The sequence below is a fragment of the Urocitellus parryii genome, chromosome 11, assembly GCF_045843805.1.
Source record: "Urocitellus parryii isolate mUroPar1 chromosome 11, mUroPar1.hap1, whole genome shotgun sequence".
NCBI classification, from domain to species: domain Eukaryota; kingdom Metazoa; phylum Chordata; class Mammalia; order Rodentia; family Sciuridae; genus Urocitellus; species Urocitellus parryii.
Genome location: NC_135541.1, coordinates 106,998,292 through 107,018,824, shown reverse-complemented (window position 1 = coordinate 107,018,824; position 20,533 = coordinate 106,998,292). Strand labels below are relative to the sequence as shown.

The window sequence follows — 20,533 nt, the reverse complement described above, 5'->3', positions numbered from 1 at the left end:
TGAAATCACGTAATATATTAGCAGTGGTTTCTTAAACATCCTTTGTCAGATAGTGGAAATTCTCTTCTATTTCTAATTTGCTCTAGAGGTTTTTCTCCCCCCCCCCCCAATCACAAATGATATGATTTTGTCAAATCCTTTTTCTGCATTCAGTAAGATAATCATGTAAGGTTTGTTTGGTTTTGGCACTGGGGATTTAACCCAGGGATGCTTTACCACTGAGCCACATCCCTAGCCCTTTTAACTTTTTATTTTTGAGACGGTCTTACTAAATTTCTTAGGGCCTCACTAAATTGCTGAGGCTGGTCTCAAACTTACAATATTTCTCCTCAACCTCCCAAGTCACTGGGATTACAGGCAGGTACCACCACTCCCAGTTTAAAAGAGAATTAAACCATTGACTTTTTTTTTTTTAAATTCAGTTATTTTTAGATGGAATGATGGCACTCAAATTTCCTTGTAGGCTATATATAGAAGAATATAATATTGAAAACAATAGTATCTTTTATGCAGGATTGGCACTGGGAGTTTCTGTTTATAGTGAAATTTGTTGAGGCAATAGACCATGCACCAGGGCCATGGAGCCTCAATTCATGCATGGTTCTACCTCCTGTCACTTCCTCTTTGTGGGTTATCCGCTACCTTCTCCAGCCTCCTGGCAAACCTGCACTTGTCTGATTTTGCCTTCTCTGTCTCTAACCTGCAGTCACTGTACCATGCAGCCTGGGTGTAGGAGGGTTGAAGTTGGTCACACATGCCCCTTAATGTCTCAGGTAGGGCATGACAGTGTCTGTCTGGCCCCATGATGGCAGCACCAAGGTGTATCCTGGGGTCAACCAGGTGGGGACTTTGGCTTTACAGAGGCAAACCTTTCATCCACCCCTTTTCTAGACATCCAGACACTGAGCATCACTTGGGCAGAGGTTTGCAGATCTTGGAGGGCTTTTGTTCATCATAGGTTGGAGCAGCAGGTTCATGGGATGGGGAGACAGACACCTGATTGAACTTCCTTGGACTCTGCCCCAGCCAGCACAATGGCATATTGATTTGGCAGCTGGCAGAAGGGGGACTTCAGTAGCCATTAGACCCAGCATAGGGCTGGGCTCCCATGTTCATATGAAGAATTGCACTCACCCCATAATTAACCTGAGGCCTGGGAACCTTCTCTTGCCTGGCTCCATGCCTGGGGATACTTTGTCTCTCTGTGAATATGGCTTTTGTTTGTTTTATCTGGCAACTGGAGGCAACCATCTGGACAAGCCAAATGTTAATTACTTACTTTCACTGATTCTTCATACAAGTTAAATGCACTGATAGTTGCATTTAAAATGGGCATTGTGATATATATACATATATTGTATATATATATATAAATTGTAAAGTTCAGGCTAATAATATTTTTTACAACATTAAATATCAAATAAAATATACACAATAAGTTGAAAGAGAGGTTGCAGAAGGAGGAAAAACAAAAGAAAGAAAAAATAGAGGCACTTTCCCTGCCTTTTTAAAAGAAGCCTCACACTTGTAATTTGCACTTGGACCTGTGAATTGTCACAGTCCTAAGTGCAGGTCTGCTATTGACAATTTCTCACAACTTTTGTTTGACTGAAAAAACTGATGAAAATTTATAAAAAGTGTGTTTAATTTACCTTCATTTTGAAGAATATGTTTAGAATTCTAGATTCAATGGTTTTCCATCAGCACCTTAAAATGTTTACTTAGTTATCTGGCTTACTTTGTTTTCCTTATGGGAAATTATGTGAGTGTGTATAAGTATATTTTGTGTGTGGGGGTGTGTATGTGTGTGTGTGGTGCTGGCGATTGAACCCAGGGCCTTGTGCATGTGATGCAGGCACTCTACCAACTGAGCTATATCCCAGCCCTGAAATTATGCATATTTTACACTGGTTACTGTTTATTTAAATTGTGTGTGTGTGTGCTCGCTAGGAAATGAACTCAGGGTCTTGTACATGTTAGACAAGCACTAAGCTATATCCCCAGAACCTTTTTTTTTTTTTAAAGAGAGAGAGAGAAGAGAGTGTTTTTTTAATATTTATTTTTTAGTTCTCGGCGGACACAACATCTTTGTTGGTATGTGGTGCTGAGGCTCGAACCCGGGCCGCACGCATGCCAGGCGAGCGCACTACCGCTTGAGCCACATCCCCAGCTCCCCAGAACCTTTTTTAAATGATTTTATTTTGAGACAGGGATTCGCTAACTTATCCAGATTAACCTCAGAAACTTGCAGTCTACCTTCTTCAGACTTCTGAGTATCCTCTGGCCACTTCTAAAAAAATTTCTATCACTGTTTTTTAGCACTTTGTTTATGATTTGCCTTGTGGCTCTCTTTGTGGTTATCTCATTTGGGGTTTGTTGAGTCTCTTGAATCTCAGGAGTTTAGAGTTTTCATCAAATTAGAACAATTTCATACATTATTACTTGAAATATTTAGGTTTTTAATTAACATTTATTTTTCAGTTGTAGGTGGACACAATACCTTTATTTTTTTAAATTTATTTTTATGTGGTGTTGAGGATTGAACCCAGTGCTCTCACACATGCTAGGCAAGCACTCTACCTCTGAACCACAACCCAGCCCCAAAATATTTAGTTTTTATTCCCTCCTCTTCATTTCTGGGACTCCAGTCATATGTAAGGTAAATCACTGGATATTGTTTCAATGAGGTTTGGGTTTTTTTGTTGTTTGTTTGTTTTTGTTTTGTTTTAGCCTTTCTGTGTTTCAGAAGGGTTTTTTTGTTTTGTTTTGTTTAAATAGTTGCTGTTGTTACTTGTTCAACTTAACTGGTCATTTCTTCTGAAATATCTAAAAAATTGATCATTCAACCCATGTAATGAATTTTTCATTTATTGTCTTTTAAAAGTGACTTCCATGGGCTGGGGATGTGGCTCAAGCGGTAGCGCGCTCGCCTGGCATGCGTGCGGCCCGGGTTCAATCCTCAGCACCACATACCAACAAAGATGCTGTGTCTGCCAAAAACTAAAAAATAAATATTAAAATTCTCTCTCTCTAAAAAAAAGAGAGGGCTGAACTCACCCTTTAAAAAAAAAAAAGACTTCCATTTTTCTCTTCACTATGCCGTGCTTTCTTTTTAAATTTATGAATATATTTATAACAGCCAACTTGAAGTTCTTTTCTACTGACTCCCTCTTGTCTTTCATTTTTTATTGTATTTCTGTTGACTGATTTTTCTGCTGGTTTGGGTCTCATTTTCTTAGCATGTTTAGTAATTTTGATTGAATGCTGGTTTTATAAATGTTACTTTGCTGCATGTCTGAATGTTGCTCTCTTCATATAAAAATTATTGAGTTTGGATTTTGTGAGAACTTACTTATGAGTCAGCTTAATTCTTGTTAGGGTAGCTCTGAATTAGGCTTTTCTGGTTTAGTCCTACTGGTAAGTCATAACTTCCCGGCATCTCTACTGAGTTATCTGTATGTTTGAGGTCATTGCTCTGCTGTTGAAATTTGAATATTTCCCACAACTGTGGGAACTCTGGGCATTGGTTCCCACGTAGTTGTTCTTTTCCCATCTGTTGTTTATTGTCTGGTCTTAAGTAGTAGTACCCTATGCATAGCACCTTAGTGTTTGGCCCCAGGTTTCAGGGGATCCTGTGTAAATTTCTGGAACTTTTTCTCTGTGCTAATCCTTCCTTTCTGATACTCTGCCTCGAAAATGAAAATTCTATCTCTTTCAGTCTCTCCAAACTCAAATCTCTTCATCCTCAATTCAGCAAGGTTGCTGTGTACTGTTTGGGTTCCCCTCTCAATCCTGCTTTGTGGATTTTCCAAGGAGAAAGCTAGGGTCTGTCTCATTTGTCTCCCTTCTTTCAGGGACTACAGCTCTGTGATGTTGGTTATGTAGGATAAGAAAACATTTGTTATATATATTTGTCCAGTTTTGTAGTTATTTATGTGGGGAAGTCTAGTCTAGTTTCTAGTTCAGTTATTCTGTTTTGGCCAGAAGTGAGTGTCTTTCTGGTCCCTTTCATTAGTTTTCTTTTACTTGAGGTTAAAATTTACATACTGTGAAATTAACCATTTTGCTCCTTCATTTTGTAAATCAGCTTTGAGAATGTTCCAAATTCTTCGCAATTCTTATATTAAGTACTTATGTCTAATCAAATAAAATATTTTGAAATGTTTGGAGAAACTTGACTTGAGTCAGTGAAATGTTCTCTAAGAGAACTTCATTTATGTGAATGGATTTAGATTGGTTACTTTTACTATACTAAAAACAGAATCCTAAATGTGATAGGTTGTTATAGATTATATTTTAAACTGGCAAACACTTGATGTATTTCTTAGATGAAAATAAATACCCAGAGCTGGGGATGTGGCTCAAGCGGTAGCGCGCTCGCCTGGCATGCATGCGGCCCGGGTTCGATCCTCAGCACCACATACCAACAAAGATGTTGTGTCCGCCGACAACTAAAAAATAAATATTGAAAATTCTCTCTCTCTCTCTCTCCTCTCTCACTCTCTCTTTAAAAAAAAAAAAAATTTTTTTTAAAAGAAAATAAATACCCAGAAGAGCAATAGAAAATAAAAACAAAGAAACATGATTTAGAATCACCACCTGGGCGTGGTGGTGTACACCTATAATCCCAGGTATTTGGGAGGCTAGGCGGGAAGATCACAAATTCAAGACCTGCTGGGCAACTTAGTGAGACCCTGTCTCAAAATAAAAAATATAAAGGTCTGTGGATATAGCTCAGTGGTAGAGTACCCCTGGGTTCAATCCCTAGGACTGTGGGGGATCACCTTCAAGCATTTTGTTTTATTATACTTTTAAAAAGCATGCTTGGGTTGGGGATGTAGCTCAGCTTTAGAGTGCTTGCCTATCATGCAAACAAACAAGAAACTTGTTGCACTTGATTTTTCTTATTTATACTTCTTCTGTTCTCTTGAGGAACTCAATGACTTCTGCCTGCTCTTCTGTGGAGATTATCCATTGTAGTTACCTGTGCTCTTTTTTGTGTGTCCTGCTTGACTTAGTAGTCTGGAGAAGTCTTTGACTCATTTTGTGCTATTAAGAAAAGAAACAAAACGTTTCTTAAAAGTGTTGATTTTTGCAACCTCTGTTTCAGTTAGCACTATTGAAGCAAGGTTGAAAAAGCAATCTGCAGGGACACATGTGCATATGAATAAGTTAGCTTGGGCTGGGGATGTGGCTCAAGCCTGGTATGCGTGCGGCCGGGTTCCATCCTCAGCACCACATACCAACAAAGACGTTGTGTCTGCCGAGAACTAAAAAATAAATATTAAAAATTAAAAATAAAAAATGTTCTTACTTTAAAAAAAAAGTTAACTAAATTTAGGAAGTTTTCAAATGATGAAGCTTGGGAGAGAGGTAGCACTTGAAAATTAGGCCAGCACTTAGGGGTAGAAAGTCTATCAATAGTGGCTGTCAAGACAAAAAACTGGTAGCGCTGGGGGAAGAGGTGCTAGGAAGCACCTCTCAGAACATGAGAGGTCTGAAGCAACTTTTATTTAACAAGTGGTTTTTATTTTTTTTGGTGGGACCATATCACAACTTGTGTGTGAGGACTTGTGTGTTGTATTATAAAGGGAATAAATTTAATTTGGCAAAAATTAGAACTATAAAATCAGTTATAAAGACAGATTTTCCATGTTTAAATACAGTCATAGATGTAGTTAATATGCATTAACACTTTTTTATATTTGAAATAGTTTATTCATTTTTTGAAAGTTGCAAGGCGTTAGTACATACATTAAGTGTAAGTAGGCCTTCTCTGTAATACCTGCAGATGAGAGGAGTGGCTTATGCTGCTGTGCTACTCTGTTGCCACTAAAACATTATCAGTGCATACACAGCATTTATACTTGTGTTTGAATTCCATAGATTTAGCCATTTGTTACCAGCAATTTTCAAGTTAAAAAAAAATGTTGTATAGCCCTGACAATTTTTATGTTTTTTTCCCCCCTCAGTTTGACCTATTGACACAGCATGTTGACCATGGAAAAATAAAGAAAAGGTTAACAAGGATAGGAACCTCAAGGCTTACAGGAGCCAGAGATAACAACTCCTATCTGGTCAATAGTGAAGAAAACATGAGTCTTAAAGATACCTTGAAATCCTTAGGAATCCCCTATAAGCATTAGAAACAAGAAAAGGATTTTGGGAGTTTTAATAGATAGGATTTTCACATTCTATGCATTACTTTTATTAGGAGTTCTGTGGGGTTTCATATTGTTTGTTATGGTTTTCCTTGTCTGCATGAGTTTAATTTAAGGGTTTTTTAAAAATATATTTTAGTTGTTAATAGACCTTAACTTTATTTATTTTTTGATGTGTGGTGCTGAGAATCGAACCCAGTGCCTCACACATGATAGGCAAGCACTCTGCCGCTGAGCCACAGCCCAGCGACTAATTTAAGGTTTTTGAGAATGATTTTCTTTGCATAGGTCATCCCCAAAGTTTATTTGCTGGCAAGGCTGGTTTTCCTACCAACTGTGGGAATGGTTTAAGTGAAAGTTGATTGAGGTCCTGAAGAGCAGCTGTTGTGCCAAGAATAAAAGTGTGTGTGTGTGTTGTGTTTGTATCAGTTTTGGTCAGCTGGACCGACAGAGCTGGGTGAAGATATTTTCCTGCCTGTTAATCAAGGCCACACAGACAGAGCTCAAGGAAGGATGACTCCTACCTCAGGAAGTTTTGAGTCAATTGCTATATATAACTAGCATACAGTAGAACTTGAGAGCAGGTCTTTGTGCAGTTGGTAGGAAAAGTTTTCTGCCAAGTTTTACATTTGAGGAAACAGTTTATGGTCCTGAGTGAGTGAAACCTCTTTATAGAAGGAAGGAACATGACAGTGACTGTAAGTATTTTTGCTGATTTCATTCAAGGGTGTGGTGGCAGAGGTGGGAAGTTCAGTCAGTGACAAAATAGGTTATTATATTTTAAAACAATGATAGTTCATGGCACCTTGGATTCTCTTTCGTATTGTCTGTGTGGAATCCTGTGCTGCTAATAGTAAAGTTGAAATAAGCATATATGATTGACTGATATTATCTATCAACGTAAAGAAGGAAAAATAAATTAATTATTTGGTGTGTTTATAAACTAATTGGCTCTTGTTTTGGATGTATACATAAACTTTTTTGTTCCTTGATGTATCTTTGTATATGTGTCCTTTTTATAATAGTCCAGTTGTCCTTGTTTCATTAAGAGAGGGTTCATAATGAATTAATTTATTGTAAAATAATATTGTATACCTCTGTGTAACCTCTTTTTTTTATATCTTCATTTATTTATTTATTTATTTATTTTGAATTTTTAATATTTATTTTTTAGTTCTCGGCGGACACAACATCTTTGTTGGTATGTGGTGCTGAGGATCGAACCCGGGCCGCACGCATGCCAGGCGAGCGCGCTACCGCTTGAGCCACAACCCCAGCCCCATCTTCATTTATTTTTATGAGGATCGAACCCAGTGCCTCACACATGCGAGGCAAGCGCTCTACCACTGAGCTACAACCCCAACCCTGTGTGTGTGTGTGTGTGTGTGTGTGTGTAATCTCTTATAAAACCTCATTTTGTTTAACTTCAGGAAATTAAATATGCCTGATTATAAAAACTGACAACTTGAGAAATACCACAAGTAATGCTTTCTCAGTATTAGGTCACCATATCTGGAATACCTTCATGAAGTTGAATTATAAGCACATTTTTACATTTGTTATGTAAATGAATTATTTAGTGATAAGGTGGGCAATGTTTTAGTGGGATTTAAATCAGGAAATTATAAAACTGTGTTAATATATTCTTGTCTCATTTTAATAGGAATATTCAAGATAGAATTGTAGCCATTTTCAATGAAGATCAGTGATCAAAATTGTTCTTTTTAAAGAGACGTTTTCAAGTGCAACATGAAAGAAAAATATTGGAATCACTTTGATTTTGACAGTATAAGGAATATAGTATTTCATGGTTATTTGTAATGGAAGCTTTGTAAGATTCATCACTTGTCATGCACCCAACTGGGAACATGGATGTTGGTTTTTCTCGTTCCGCTGTTCAGACACTGTCAAGAAGCCACTGCAAAAACATAAAACAAAAAATTTCTCAGTGGGAAGGAAGGACTAATGGTATATCTAATCCAGCCAAGTGGCGTCCTAAAGACTTTGGAGTGAGATATAATAATTGTCACCAACAGATTCTTCCTAAGAAAAATTGTGTTCCTGAAGGTCAGAGCAAAAAGTTGGGTCTAACCAACTTTCAAAATGTAGGTTTAGATATGAATGAAAATGCCAAAAGCCACCATCAAAATGAGGATGAAAGTGAGAATCAGGAATATGATGACACACGCTGCTTTAAAAATGAATCGGAATCCAATTGGGTATGTTCTAGGGTCAAACAGATTGAAAACTGGAAAGAACTTGTTTTGGATCCAGAGACTTCATTACCTCCAGGAAATTTCTATACCTCACAGATATTGTGGAAAAAAATAGAAGCAATTCCCCCAGATAAAGTCTTAAATTTGACTTTAAAACATTGTGACTCTTCAGAAAAAGAATTGAATTTCAGAGTTCTGGATAGTTCATATGGAATAACCAAGAGCTTAGAAAATATTTACTCTGAACCTGAGGGGCAAGAATGTGGACCTTCTATAAATCCTTTGCCAAAACCTCGTAGGACATTCAGATATTTATCTGAATCTGGTGTTATGCCATGTAAAGAAAGAAACTGTGACAAAAAATACTGTGAAAATAATTCTTGTGCAGAATCTTCTTTGGCTTCTTCTCAGGAACCTGAACCAAAGAAATATGGTGGAAAAATCAGAGGTAGATCTAAAAGGTATGTATTTAGCCTATAGATAATGATTTGTAAATATTTTCCTTACAGAATTATTGAGCTTTTTCCCCCTTTTAAACCAATTTCCATTTTCCAGCTTAGGTTATGTCACTGATTTCAGTGTACCAATATTGATTAACATGAAAGGAAAATAAGAAGGCAAAGTAGAAGGATAGGTAATATCTAAGACAATCTGCTGAAATAAGAGCATCAGAAAACCTTCCAATTTGTATCTTTAAGAATTTGTAGGGTGGCATATGCCTGTAATCCCAGCTACTCAGGAGGCTGAGACAGGAGGATCACATAGTTAGAAGCCAGCCTGGAAAATTTAGCAAGACCCTGTCCCACAATAAAATTAAAAAGCACCAAGGGTGTAGCTCAGTTGTAGAGCATTTGTCTAGCATGTGTGAGGCCCTGTAGGGGGATAGTAGGTAGAACTCAGTGGTAGAGTGCTTGATTTAATTGCTAGTACACCAAAAAGAAAAAAAAGGAAAGCAAAAGAATTGTAGGAAAGCAAGTATGTTTTTGTACTTCATTTAGGGCATGCTGGCCTTAGCCCCACTTTTAATTAGGGAATGAACTTAGTAAGAGAACCTAAAAGAGAACATGAATATGATTGGTTAAATCCTCCAATTTTCTCATGTGCAGAGGGCACCAGGCTAGTTTATTATTCTTAGATCTCTGATAAAAACACCTTTGTAATTTTGCACACAAGTCTTTTACTTACCAATTTCCGTCTACCCATACCAATTTAAAGAAGATAAGAGTTTTGAAAGATATGACTTTAAATAAAATGTATCTCCTTCCTTAAGGAAATCCTTTGAATTTGAGGATATTCAGCACTTTCGAAATCGGAACTCACAGAAGATCCATGAAGAACTTGGAAGAAATTCTGGTTCAGCACTTTATTACACGCAGTCTGAGGATAATATCTATGAGGATATCTTATGTAGGTGTCCACAGCCTTGCAATTAAATTTAATAAGCATGTATTTGGTGATGTCCTTAACTGTAGGATGGTATTTTCTTTTATAATCAAACATATCTCCTTCTAGGTTTGTCTTTGTAATATGGAGCCTTTAGTGTATAAATTGTTTATTCTTGAATGATTTTTATATCTAGTGTAATAGACTGCTCAGTTCAGAAGTAATGTTTATAGTATAATATTTTGAGAAGTTGTTTAGATTGGTTGAACACCCAAGGGGTTTATAAACTAAAGGGCCATTGATCTTGAGACTGTATCCCTTTTATTTTTATTTCTTTTGCTAGCTACAGTCACTTTGTTTCCACTTAATTATGTTCCTCTAAGCAATTTTTTTTTCGTTATTTTTCAAGATCCCACCAAAGAAAACCCATATGAAGATATACCAGTGCAGCCTTTACCCATGTGGAGATCACCTTCAGCATGGAAGCTACCACCCCCTAAAAGTGCTTTCAGAGCACCCAAGGTACAACCAGAGAATCACAGAAAACATTAGACTCTCACTTAGAATTTCTACAGAAAAGTTAAAATGGTTTATTTGAGGTCAAAACTAAGAGACACTGACAGGTTTTGTTGGTGATGGTGGTATTGTTTTTTTTTTTAAGTATACAGGTTTATTTTTTTTTCCTTTGCCTTCTTGGTTTGGTTGTTATTATGTTAGCACTTCTAAAAAAAAATGAATATGAATGCCATTGTGGTGTTGCACACCTATATTCCCAGCTACTCAGGTGGCTGAGGCAGGAGGATTCCAAATTTTAGGCCAGCCTCAGCAATTTAGCAAGACCCTGTCTCAAAATAAAAAATTAACAACAACTAGGTATATAGCTCAGGAGTTGAACACCTCTGGGTTCAATCCCTAATATTAGAGGAAAAAACAAACAAACAACAACAACAAAAAAAAAACCCAAAAAGCAAAACCCAACAAGAATATGAGTGCCTTTAGATGGGCCACAAACTTTTCAGCTCACTATTGTTCCTACATCTCCCTATTAGTCTCACATCAGCCTGTGACCTAAATTAACTGTGTGATGCCTGAAAGCATTTGAGACCCATGACTTGATTAGTGAAAACTAAGAGCTTTGTTCTCTGGGTTTTTGATTACAGTGGAATAGGAGAAATGTCGGATTAGAAACTCCAGGAGCCATTTTGCCTAATGCAGAAGAAATTATGTTGTCTTCATTTTAAAGGAAAGATAAATGTTTTGGGGATAGCTTTGCTTTTGCATGAAAAACACAGGCATTACCTAGATGATCTTTATCTTTATCTTTACCAGTACATCTTCTCCTTTTTTAGCTTCCTCCCAAACCACAGTTCCTTCGGAAGACTATGGAACTGAAAAGCTCCCAAGCTTATTTACGATCAAAGCTCACAAAGGATACCACTTTGCCTGTCACTTTAACTGAATGGAAACTTTTCCGAGCTGGAGAAGTTGCTAACAGGAAAAGGAGAAATCTTCCAAGGGTGAGGACTCCAGTATTTCCATTCTTCATATTTCACTTTGACATTTCCATAAATGAAAATAAACAAGTTATAAACTTTTTTGCTCATGCAAGAAAAGTAAGTGAGTGGCTTTTACCAGGGTTTCCCTATGGATTTGGAAAACCCAAATTACATGGAGCGCTTTCTTCAGTTGCCTTAGCTCTAGTTAAAGCTGCCTGTTTCAGGAAAGCACCAGACTCTCATACAAAAGGACATTCTATCAAGCTGGTTTCAGTGTTGTTCTCACTCATATGCAAAGTAAGTTCAGTTTTGTGCCTGAATTTACAAATTTTTGAGTAATGATGAAGATATGCCATTCATTTGGGACAAAAATTTCCATTCATAGGAGAAAAAAAATGAATGGTTACCTGGGAATGAAAAGTATCAGCAACCACACTGACTGAAACGACTTACTTCTCCTTTAAAGGAGAAAAGGCAAATGAAATTGAGGTTACTTGTAGACAGGAATATATTTTTAAATTCTCTGTGTTACTTCATTCATTCATTCATTCAAGGTATTTTCAAGATTGACAAAATTCTATGCAGAAAATATTCAGTAATAAATAATCAGATCTTTTAAATATTATTCCTTTCCTTAATCCAGTCTGAATTAGCTGCATGTATTCGTTTAGCACACAATTTTTGTACCTGATTTTAAACAAAAGTCACAGCTGTTTTTTGGCTTAGTGACTCAGATTGGTTCCTTGGGAAATATTCTGTTCCACAATTACTTTAATTCTTCTGATCTGTTTCCTGCCTTTCCTCTTTAAAAATCAGAAGTTTAAAGAACTGCCAGAAGTCCTGCAGTAGCTCTCTCCCCTGGTAGATCATGCTGGAACAACAAAGCAGCCTCCCGCATGGCCCAGAAACAACAGATCATGGTTCATAAGGGGAAATATACAAACACCTAAGGGACTATAGTTACGATTCCTAAATCTTGGTAGTAATTGTGTAGTATAGAGTTAAATGACACCACAGGAGATTTTGCATTGCTTTCAATTTCATTCCTCAGCTTTTTATGTACTATTAATCTCAAGTACTCAAAGCCTATTCTCTGTCTGATGATAGGTGATAGGATCCAGCTCTTCCTTCACTAGAATTTCCTGAGGTTTTTGGGAAATAAGAAGAGAGAAAATGGTGATGAATTCTTGACTATCATGCCAAAACAGACTATTTGTATTCTACCTGTGGCCTGACTTGGATTAAATCCTTTCAGGATGTCACACAGGCAGTTTGGGGAATATCTTCAGGAACAACATTCCATAAGAAAAGCAGTTTTCATTTATTTCCCCTCTGATGACTCCCGCTGTCCCTGGAAAGGAAACTGCTTTTACAGTTTGAAAATCTCTGATCTAGTCCATATGCCTTTTCCCCACCCTTCCTTTCTTTCCCTGCTGTGGGAGCCTTTGTGGGACTGTTTGTTAGATATTGTTTGTGTTAGTCATTTCTTAGATTATTCTTCAGTATTTCCTCCAACCAGAAGGTAAATATAGGTGCCTGTCCCTAGCTCATAACCAAAATTTAATTTTGTTACTTTACCTTCAATTTCTAGAACACTAGCTTCCTTTGCTTTGTAATATTTGAGTATGCTTTAGATTACACTTTTCACATGCACACTAATAATTATGTAATTTTTGTTCTCTATGTCCCCAAAATATGTTTACTCCCATATATCTTTACTGAAGCCTATAATGATATCTTTTTATTTTGGCTTCTCTTATTTTTTTATAATGGTATTATTTAAAAACAGGCAATTTTTTACTAGAATGGCAACAATAAAAATCTTAAGAGAAGCAACTCACCCAGAAATGTGGGAATAATCTGCACATTGGAAGCACATGTTTCTCATATGTTTTTTTCTTGCACTGGTCTGATTCATTGCTTTTTAATTGCCAGAACTGCTGGAGAAACAAAGACAAAAGACAAAATAGAGCATTTTTCTCCAGCAACTTTGTGACTATTATATAATGTCCTTAACAATTATAATTCTGGGCATTAAATATATTCAATCAGGATTAATATTTAGACATTTAGAATCTAACCAGTTTGGAAACTAATCAGTTCCTCAGTTTAAGTGTCTGTTGATCATCTTTTCTTCTTTTTTTTTTTTTAAATCCAAATCTCTCTACCTCTCTCTCTCTCTTACACACACACACACACACACACACACACACACACACACACTTTCACACCCTTTTCCAGCAGCAAAGGAGTTATTATTAGGCTGGTGATATAGCTTAGTGATAGACCACATACCTAGCTTGCACAAGGCCCTTGGTTCAATCTCTAGCGCCACACACACACACACACACACACACACACAAGAATTCTTAGGGGCTGGGGTTGTGGCTCAGTGGTAGAGCACTTGCCTAGCATGTGTGAGGCACTGGGTTCGATTCTCAGCACCACATATAAACAAACAAATAAATAAAGGTCCATCAAAAACTAATAAAAGTATTTAAAAAAAAAGAATTCTTGGGTTGGGGCTGCAGCTCAGTGGCGGAACACTGGCCTAATACATGTGAGGCACTCAGTTAGCACCACATAAAAAAAATAAATAAAATAATGGCAACTATCAAGAATACAAACAACAAAATGGCAAGAATGTGGGGGAAAAAGCACATTCTTACATTGCTGGTGGGACTGCAAATTGGTGCAACCAATCTGGAAAGCAGTATGGAGATTCCTTAGAAAACTTGGAATGGAACCATCATTTGACCCAGGTATCCCACTCCTCAGTCTATACCCAAAGGACTTAAATCAACATATTACAGTAACGTAGCCACATCAATGTTTATAGCAGCTCAATTCACAATAGCTAAACTGTGGAAGCAACCTCAATGTCCTTCAATAAATGATAAAGAAATTGTGGTATCTATACACAATTGAATATTACTCAGCATTAAAAGAAAATAAAATTATGGCATTTGCAGATAAATGGATGGAGTTGGAGAATATCATGCTAAGCAAAGTAAGCCAATCCCAAAAAACCAGAAGGCGAATGTTCTCTCTGAAAAGTAGATGCTGATCCATAAAGTGGGGAGGGGGCATGGTAAAAATGGAAGAACTTTGGGCAAAGGGGAGGGAGGAGAGTGGAGGGTGCATGGGGGCAGGAAAGATGTTGGAATGAGATGGACATCATTACCCTAGGTACATCTATGACTGCACATACTGTGTGACACTATATAGTATACAACCAGAGAAATGAAAAGTTGTACTGCACTTGTGTACAGTGAATCAAAGTGCATTCTGCTGTCATATATACCTAATTGAAGTAAATAAATTAATATAAATAAATAAATAAATAAAGACATGCTGTCCATCTACAACTTTAAAAAAGCTTACTAATGCATATGAAATAGTTATATAACAGTTTAAAAACATGTGAATTGGACTTGCTTGAGATGTATATTAATGAATGATGGGGGGAAGTTTTTACTCGAACACATATTTGAGAGTCTCCCGATTTTTATGACACAATTCCAAAATAAATTGTGATGTTAGTACTCCCAGTAGCAAAGAGTACCTTTGACAGAAGCTCTCTAGGTTTGATTTCAAGTAATATTCCTTAAGAGGACTGAGCTGGGCTCATCTGGAAAGGAGATAACCTTTCCCTTACTTTGATATATGGACTTGGTATTAGAACAGTGTATCATCTAATTGAAGATCATTTTTTAGATTCAAACTTGGAAAATATGAAGAGGGTTTTTATTTATAAAATGGATCTTTCTCTAAATGAGAATCACTAATTATTAATATGTATACCTCACAAGGGTTAGTTTTTTAAATACTTTTTAGTTATAGATGAACCCAATACCTTTATTGATTGATTGATTGATTTTATTTGGTGCTGAGGATTGAACCCAGTGCCTCTCACAAACCAGACAAGCACTCTACCACTGAGCCTTAACCCCTCAAGATGTTAGTTTTAACTTGTGTTTTTCTAATCTTTTTTTTTTCCTTAGCTTGTATTGAAAATAGATGACATTTTTGAATCTAAGAGAGGGAAGAAGAAGGTAAAGTTACATCCTTACAATGCAAAGGATGTACCTCCCTCAAAAGGTAAGAATTATTTATATTTGTTTCAGCTGTCCATAGCTGTCAATGTAAGAAGGAAGAATCATTGTATGACTTAATACTTGATGTGTATCATGATTTTTTATTTACTTTCCTTTATATCCAATTTAATTATAAACTTCTTTAGAATGAGGATTTTTTTTAAAATCCCTTTTATTTAATTCTGCACCAAATAATAAGTATTGGGTGAATAAGTAAATGAAAAAAAATCATAAAACAATGTGATTAACTTTCATAGGCAATTTGAAATAATTATTTTGTAGACCTTTGATTTATAGTTATTTATCAATATAGAACAAGTAGAGAAATGAAAACATTATGTACATATAGATTGAAGGTATGTGGTATTCAATTTGTAGTCTTTGCATAAATTCAGTAGTTTTATCCAACAGATACCTAAGTAACACTTATATTGCTTTCATTAAAAAACTTTGAACATCTATGATGAGTTATTAGAATTTTCATAAAAACTCATATGAGGGCTAGGTAGTGATAGAGCATTTGCCTAGCATGTACAGGTCTTGGGTTTTATCCCTAGCACCACAATAAAGAAAAATTCATGTGAGTTTCTTAACTTGGTTGCCTGGCAAGAAATATGTAGAATTTAGTAATTTTGTTTATAATATTCATAAGTGAGAAATAGCAGCCAAGTCATACCAGAGGAGAATGTTGATTATTTTTGTAGGCATTTAAAAATAGAAATTTTAAAATTGTTCTTAAAAACTATTCTACATTCCAACAACTAATTCTCTGGAGATAAAATCCTCTGTGTTACAACTGAAGACTCTATTCTTATTCTGTAATGATTAGGTTCAATCCCAGCACATTAAGAAAAAATATCCCAGAACATAAAACAACAGCAACAACAACAAAATCAGCTGGTTACCGTTTTTAATGTGAGTTTTCATATTTTCAGAAGCATTTATTAAAACATGTTTGAGTCCTCTCTGGAGAAGAAATACTTTTGGTTGCTTTTTAATAATAGTTACCATTTATGGGATGAGGTAATAGTTTATTTACAGACTTTACCCTCTTTTGTAACATTAGGACTAGGAGTTGGGATGATCCATCCAAATGTACAGAGAAGCAGAGCCAGAGGAGGAAGCATAGATTTAAGTCAAGAACTATGGCTCTACAAACTCTGATCCTCTTCTCTTACCAAACTTAGTTACTCTCAATTTTTGTTATAAACCTTGATTTTTAGCAGTTCAATAACTACCTCTTCTCCATGTATTTCATTATTCTCTAAGAATATTATCAACAGTTTTTTATTTAATTCAGAACTAGATACACAAAATGGAAACTCTTGCCAGATATTATTTTGAATCCCTTCCCATGTGTTGTTAGTTTTCTAATCCTGTGTCATATATATTTTTGTTTAATAGAAAAAGAAAGAAATTATAAATTACAAATTATGCAAAATATCAAGATCCTAGGGGCCAACCCAAGTGTTTGTAAAACATTATCATTTTCCTTTATTTTATATGTGTGTTTTATTCCTTGTGGATGAGAAGTTTAGTAAATTTACTCTAAGACAAGTTTTGTTTTGAGATCTGGATCTTGTTTTGTTGCCCAGGTTGACCTCAAACTTCTGGGCTCAAGCCATCTTCCTATCTCAGCCTCCCAAGTAACTGGGACTACAAATGTGTGCCACCACACCTAGCTTAAGAAAAATTTGAAGAGTCAAATCCTTAAAAAACAAACAAACAAACAAAAAAAAAAAACCCAAAAAACTATCTCATTGTTGAAAAGAAGAAAAAAATTATTCAACCGCCTGAATTTCCAAATTCTAGCACCGAAAAATAAAAAGGAGCAGTCCCTACATTATAATTCTTCCCTAAAAGGTTGTTTTGCCTTTGTGTAGCTCAACAAAAAAGGGCATTTACCCAGAATCTGTGACTAACTCCAGTTTCTTCAGGGGATTGGAGGAGTTTTTCTCATGCCTGAGGATCTCCTGGCTCCAAGGTCACAGTTCTCAAATTTTCATTTTCCTCCTTAATCTTTTGTCTGCATATGAACAATGTCTATAGAACTGGCTAATTATATATGCCAACTCTGTCAGTACAAGCTAGGGTTTACTCAATACATTCCAACCTAAACATTTCTTAACATTCAATTTTCTAGTGTTACAAAATGACTTATTGTCCTTCTTCAATTCTGTCATTGTAATTTTGTTTGTTGAAGTCACAGATAAAAAGTGACAACCTGGTACTTTTTGATCCCTATAAATTTCCCTTTCTGTTCATAATCCCCTTAACCTTCACTCACTGTTTTGAAATGATGTCAGCAAAGCCCATAGACATCAGTATATTAGACCCACTTAAATGATCTTTTGTAAGACCTTTTTCCAGCTATGTTGCCTTTTCTTCCTTTCCTCTTTTCTTTCTTTTGAGAAGCTTTATAAGTTCCTAAGAGGTACCTGGTGCTAAGGATACAAATATCTTTTCTACACAAATAGTCTTATAGTGTTCTGACTTTATATGCCTTTCTTAAAAAAAAAAATTAGTATATTCCAGAGGTCTTCCAGCATCTACAGAGATCATCATAGTTGTACTGTATTTTCCTATATAGGTATACAATAATTTTATTGGCTGGGGATAAACTCAGTGAGACCCTCAGTTTGATATCCAGTACCATGAAAACAAGAAAAAATATTTATTTAACCTGTATATATTTTGGTTGTTCCTAACATTTTAATTAATATAAATACTTAATATGAGTGTGTTTTCAAACACTATTTGCAACGTGCATCCTTTTGCTTATATTTTTGTATATTTGTAAGAATATATCTTAAAATAAGTTCCTGGACTGGGAATGTGTAGCAGTGGTTAAGTGCCCCTGGTTCAATCCCTGGTAAGTAGTGGACTTACTTGTTCAAAGAAAATATGGATCTAAAATTTCTATAGCTGCTGCCAGATTGTCACACAAACAGATTGTAACAGCTTCTGTTTTTGTGAATAGCATTTGAATATGCCTCTTTTCCCATAATCTTCATCAATACTGATTAAGTTGTTTAAGATTTCATTTTTTTTGTTGTTGTTAATAAGATGTTTGAAGTTTTGTGTTTTATTTATCATTTTAATTTACTTTCTTCATTTCAAATTTGGGCAGTTTTCTTATTTATCAATTGTTTATAAATCTTCTACAAATTATCCATTCCTATCCTGTATTCTTTTTCTTCTCGATTTGTAACAACTTGGCTTTATATCTGCAATGTTGATAAATATTTTTCCAGTTTATTGTTCTTTTTTTAGTATACTAATAGGTTTTTGATTAGATAGAAATGTTACAATTGTATATACTCAAACTTGCATATATTTTCATCTTTGATTCCTAAGCATTGTTTTTCCTGATATATTTAAAGGTTTTCCCTTTCTTTGCATTTTTCTTATTTTGCTTTAGCTTTTTACACCTAATCTAGAATTTTGTTTATTCCCCCTGTCCCACCTCTTTGCAAGTTTTGGGATCAAACCCAGGACCTCACATACACTAATCAAGTGCTTTATCACTGAGCTACATGCCCATCCCTTTTAAACTTTTTTTCCCTCCTCCCTTTGATAAATTGTCTGTGTGCCCTGAATTATGGTACAAAACACTGCCTTGTTGGCTGAGGATGTAGCTCAGTGGTAGAACACGTGCTTAGCATGTGTGAAGTCTTGCATTCAATCTCAGCACCAAGAGAGGAAAAAAAAATAACAGAAAACAAAACAAAAGCTGGGCTCAGTGGCCTACACCTATAATCCCAGTGTCTCAGGAAGCTGAGGCAGGAGGATCTCAAATTCCAAGCCAGCCTCAGCAATTTAACAAGGCCCTAAGCAACTTAGGGAAACCCTGTCTTAAAAATTAACAAAAAACAAAACAAACAAACAAAAAAAACCCAACTAACACTTATTGTGAAAGCAACATAGCTCCTTATCCTCAAGATACATAAAATATGATTGGGAAAAATAAGAACAGTTCAAAGCAGCTCGAGGACGGTAAGAATTCAGAATAAAGGGAAAATCTGTATGGGCTAGAGGTTGTTGAGGCTTCATAAAAGAGGTAGACTGTCACTTCTTAAACTTGGTAATCTCTTTCTCAAAACTCTCCCACATTTTTTGTTATTCTAAATTCATAATTGATTAGTATTGAGATTTTTGTTTAGACAGCTCAGTATTGTTCTCCCTTTGATACTTTATTTGGAATATACAAATAAAGAGTTGAATGTAAAATTAAAATCCACTCTGAACTAAACTTATTAAAACTAGTCAGAAAGGTCAGGTGAGGTAGCAAAAACCTGTAATCCCGGCAACTCAGGAGGCTGAGGCAGGAGGATCACAAGTTTGAGGCCAGCCTCAGCAACTTAGCAAGGCCCTAACAACTTAGTGAAACCCTGTCTCAAAATAAAAAATAAAATAGCGGAGGATGAATCTCAGTGATAAAGCACATCTAGGTTTAATCCCTACCACCAAAAAAGTACCACAACAAAACTAATCGGAAAGGTGGTCAATGCCCAGAATTAGAGATAGGAGGGGAACAGAGGAGTGAAACAAAGGGAAGATGTAACACAGCAGTTTCTTCTCTGAGCCTTTTAAGATATCCCCTTCATAGGGCTGGGGATGTAGCTCAGTTGGTAGAGTGCTTGCCTTGCATGCAGAAGGCCTGGGGTTCAAACCCCAGCACCACCAAAAAAACAAAAAAAGATATTCCCTTCACTTAACCACTGACCACCTGAGGTTGGAAAATATTAAGTGGAAAATTCTAGGAAAAAAAAAAATTCACAAGTTTTAAACTGAGCACCATTCCAAGCAGGTAGTGAAATCTCAAGCTGTTCCTCTCCTTCCTGCCTACAAGGTGAATCATCTGTTTGTCCAGCCCTCTACTCTGGGTACACTACCCATCTGTTAGTCAATCAGTAGCCTCTGGGTTATGAGATCAACTGTCCTTTAATCACAGTGCTTATGTTAAGTCATCCTTACGTAGTAGCCTAATGATACATCACAGCGCCTACCTCATTCTCCTCACTTCATCTCATCACAGACATTGTGTCATCTTACATCTTACAATGTATTATAATATATTACTATTATAGTATATTCACATTTTTTTTAAAGATAGAGTGAGAGAGGAGAGAGGGAGAGAGAGAGAGAATTTTTTAATATTTATTATTTTTAGTTCTCGG

At 36.0% G+C, this 20,533-nt stretch overlaps 1 protein-coding gene and 1 non-coding gene across 3 annotated transcripts in view; both read left to right on the top strand.

Annotated features, from left to right (window-relative positions):
* Dennd2c (DENN domain containing 2C) overlaps positions 1 to 20,533 on the top strand; it is a 76,886-nt gene that overhangs the window by 29,465 nt on the left and 26,888 nt on the right. Inside the window, exons 2-7 of one of the 2 annotated variants that reach the window (XM_077791019.1) lie at positions 7,336 to 7,492; positions 7,825 to 8,838; positions 9,648 to 9,784; positions 10,170 to 10,282; positions 11,110 to 11,277; positions 15,261 to 15,357. In XM_077791019.1, coding sequence (XP_077647145.1) covers positions 8,012 to 8,838; positions 9,648 to 9,784; positions 10,170 to 10,282; positions 11,110 to 11,277; positions 15,261 to 15,357 — 1,342 coding nt within the window. In that variant the 5' untranslated portion in view covers positions 7,336 to 7,492; positions 7,825 to 8,011. The remainder of the gene's footprint in view (positions 1 to 7,335; positions 7,493 to 7,824; positions 8,839 to 9,647; positions 9,785 to 10,169; positions 10,283 to 11,109; positions 11,278 to 15,260; positions 15,358 to 20,533) is intronic. The other variant, XM_026394178.2, reaches the window with a different exon arrangement.
* Positions 19,967 to 20,039, top strand: Trnaa-ugc (transfer RNA alanine (anticodon UGC)). Its single transcript has one exon. It is a non-coding gene; the product is annotated as a tRNA-Ala (tRNA).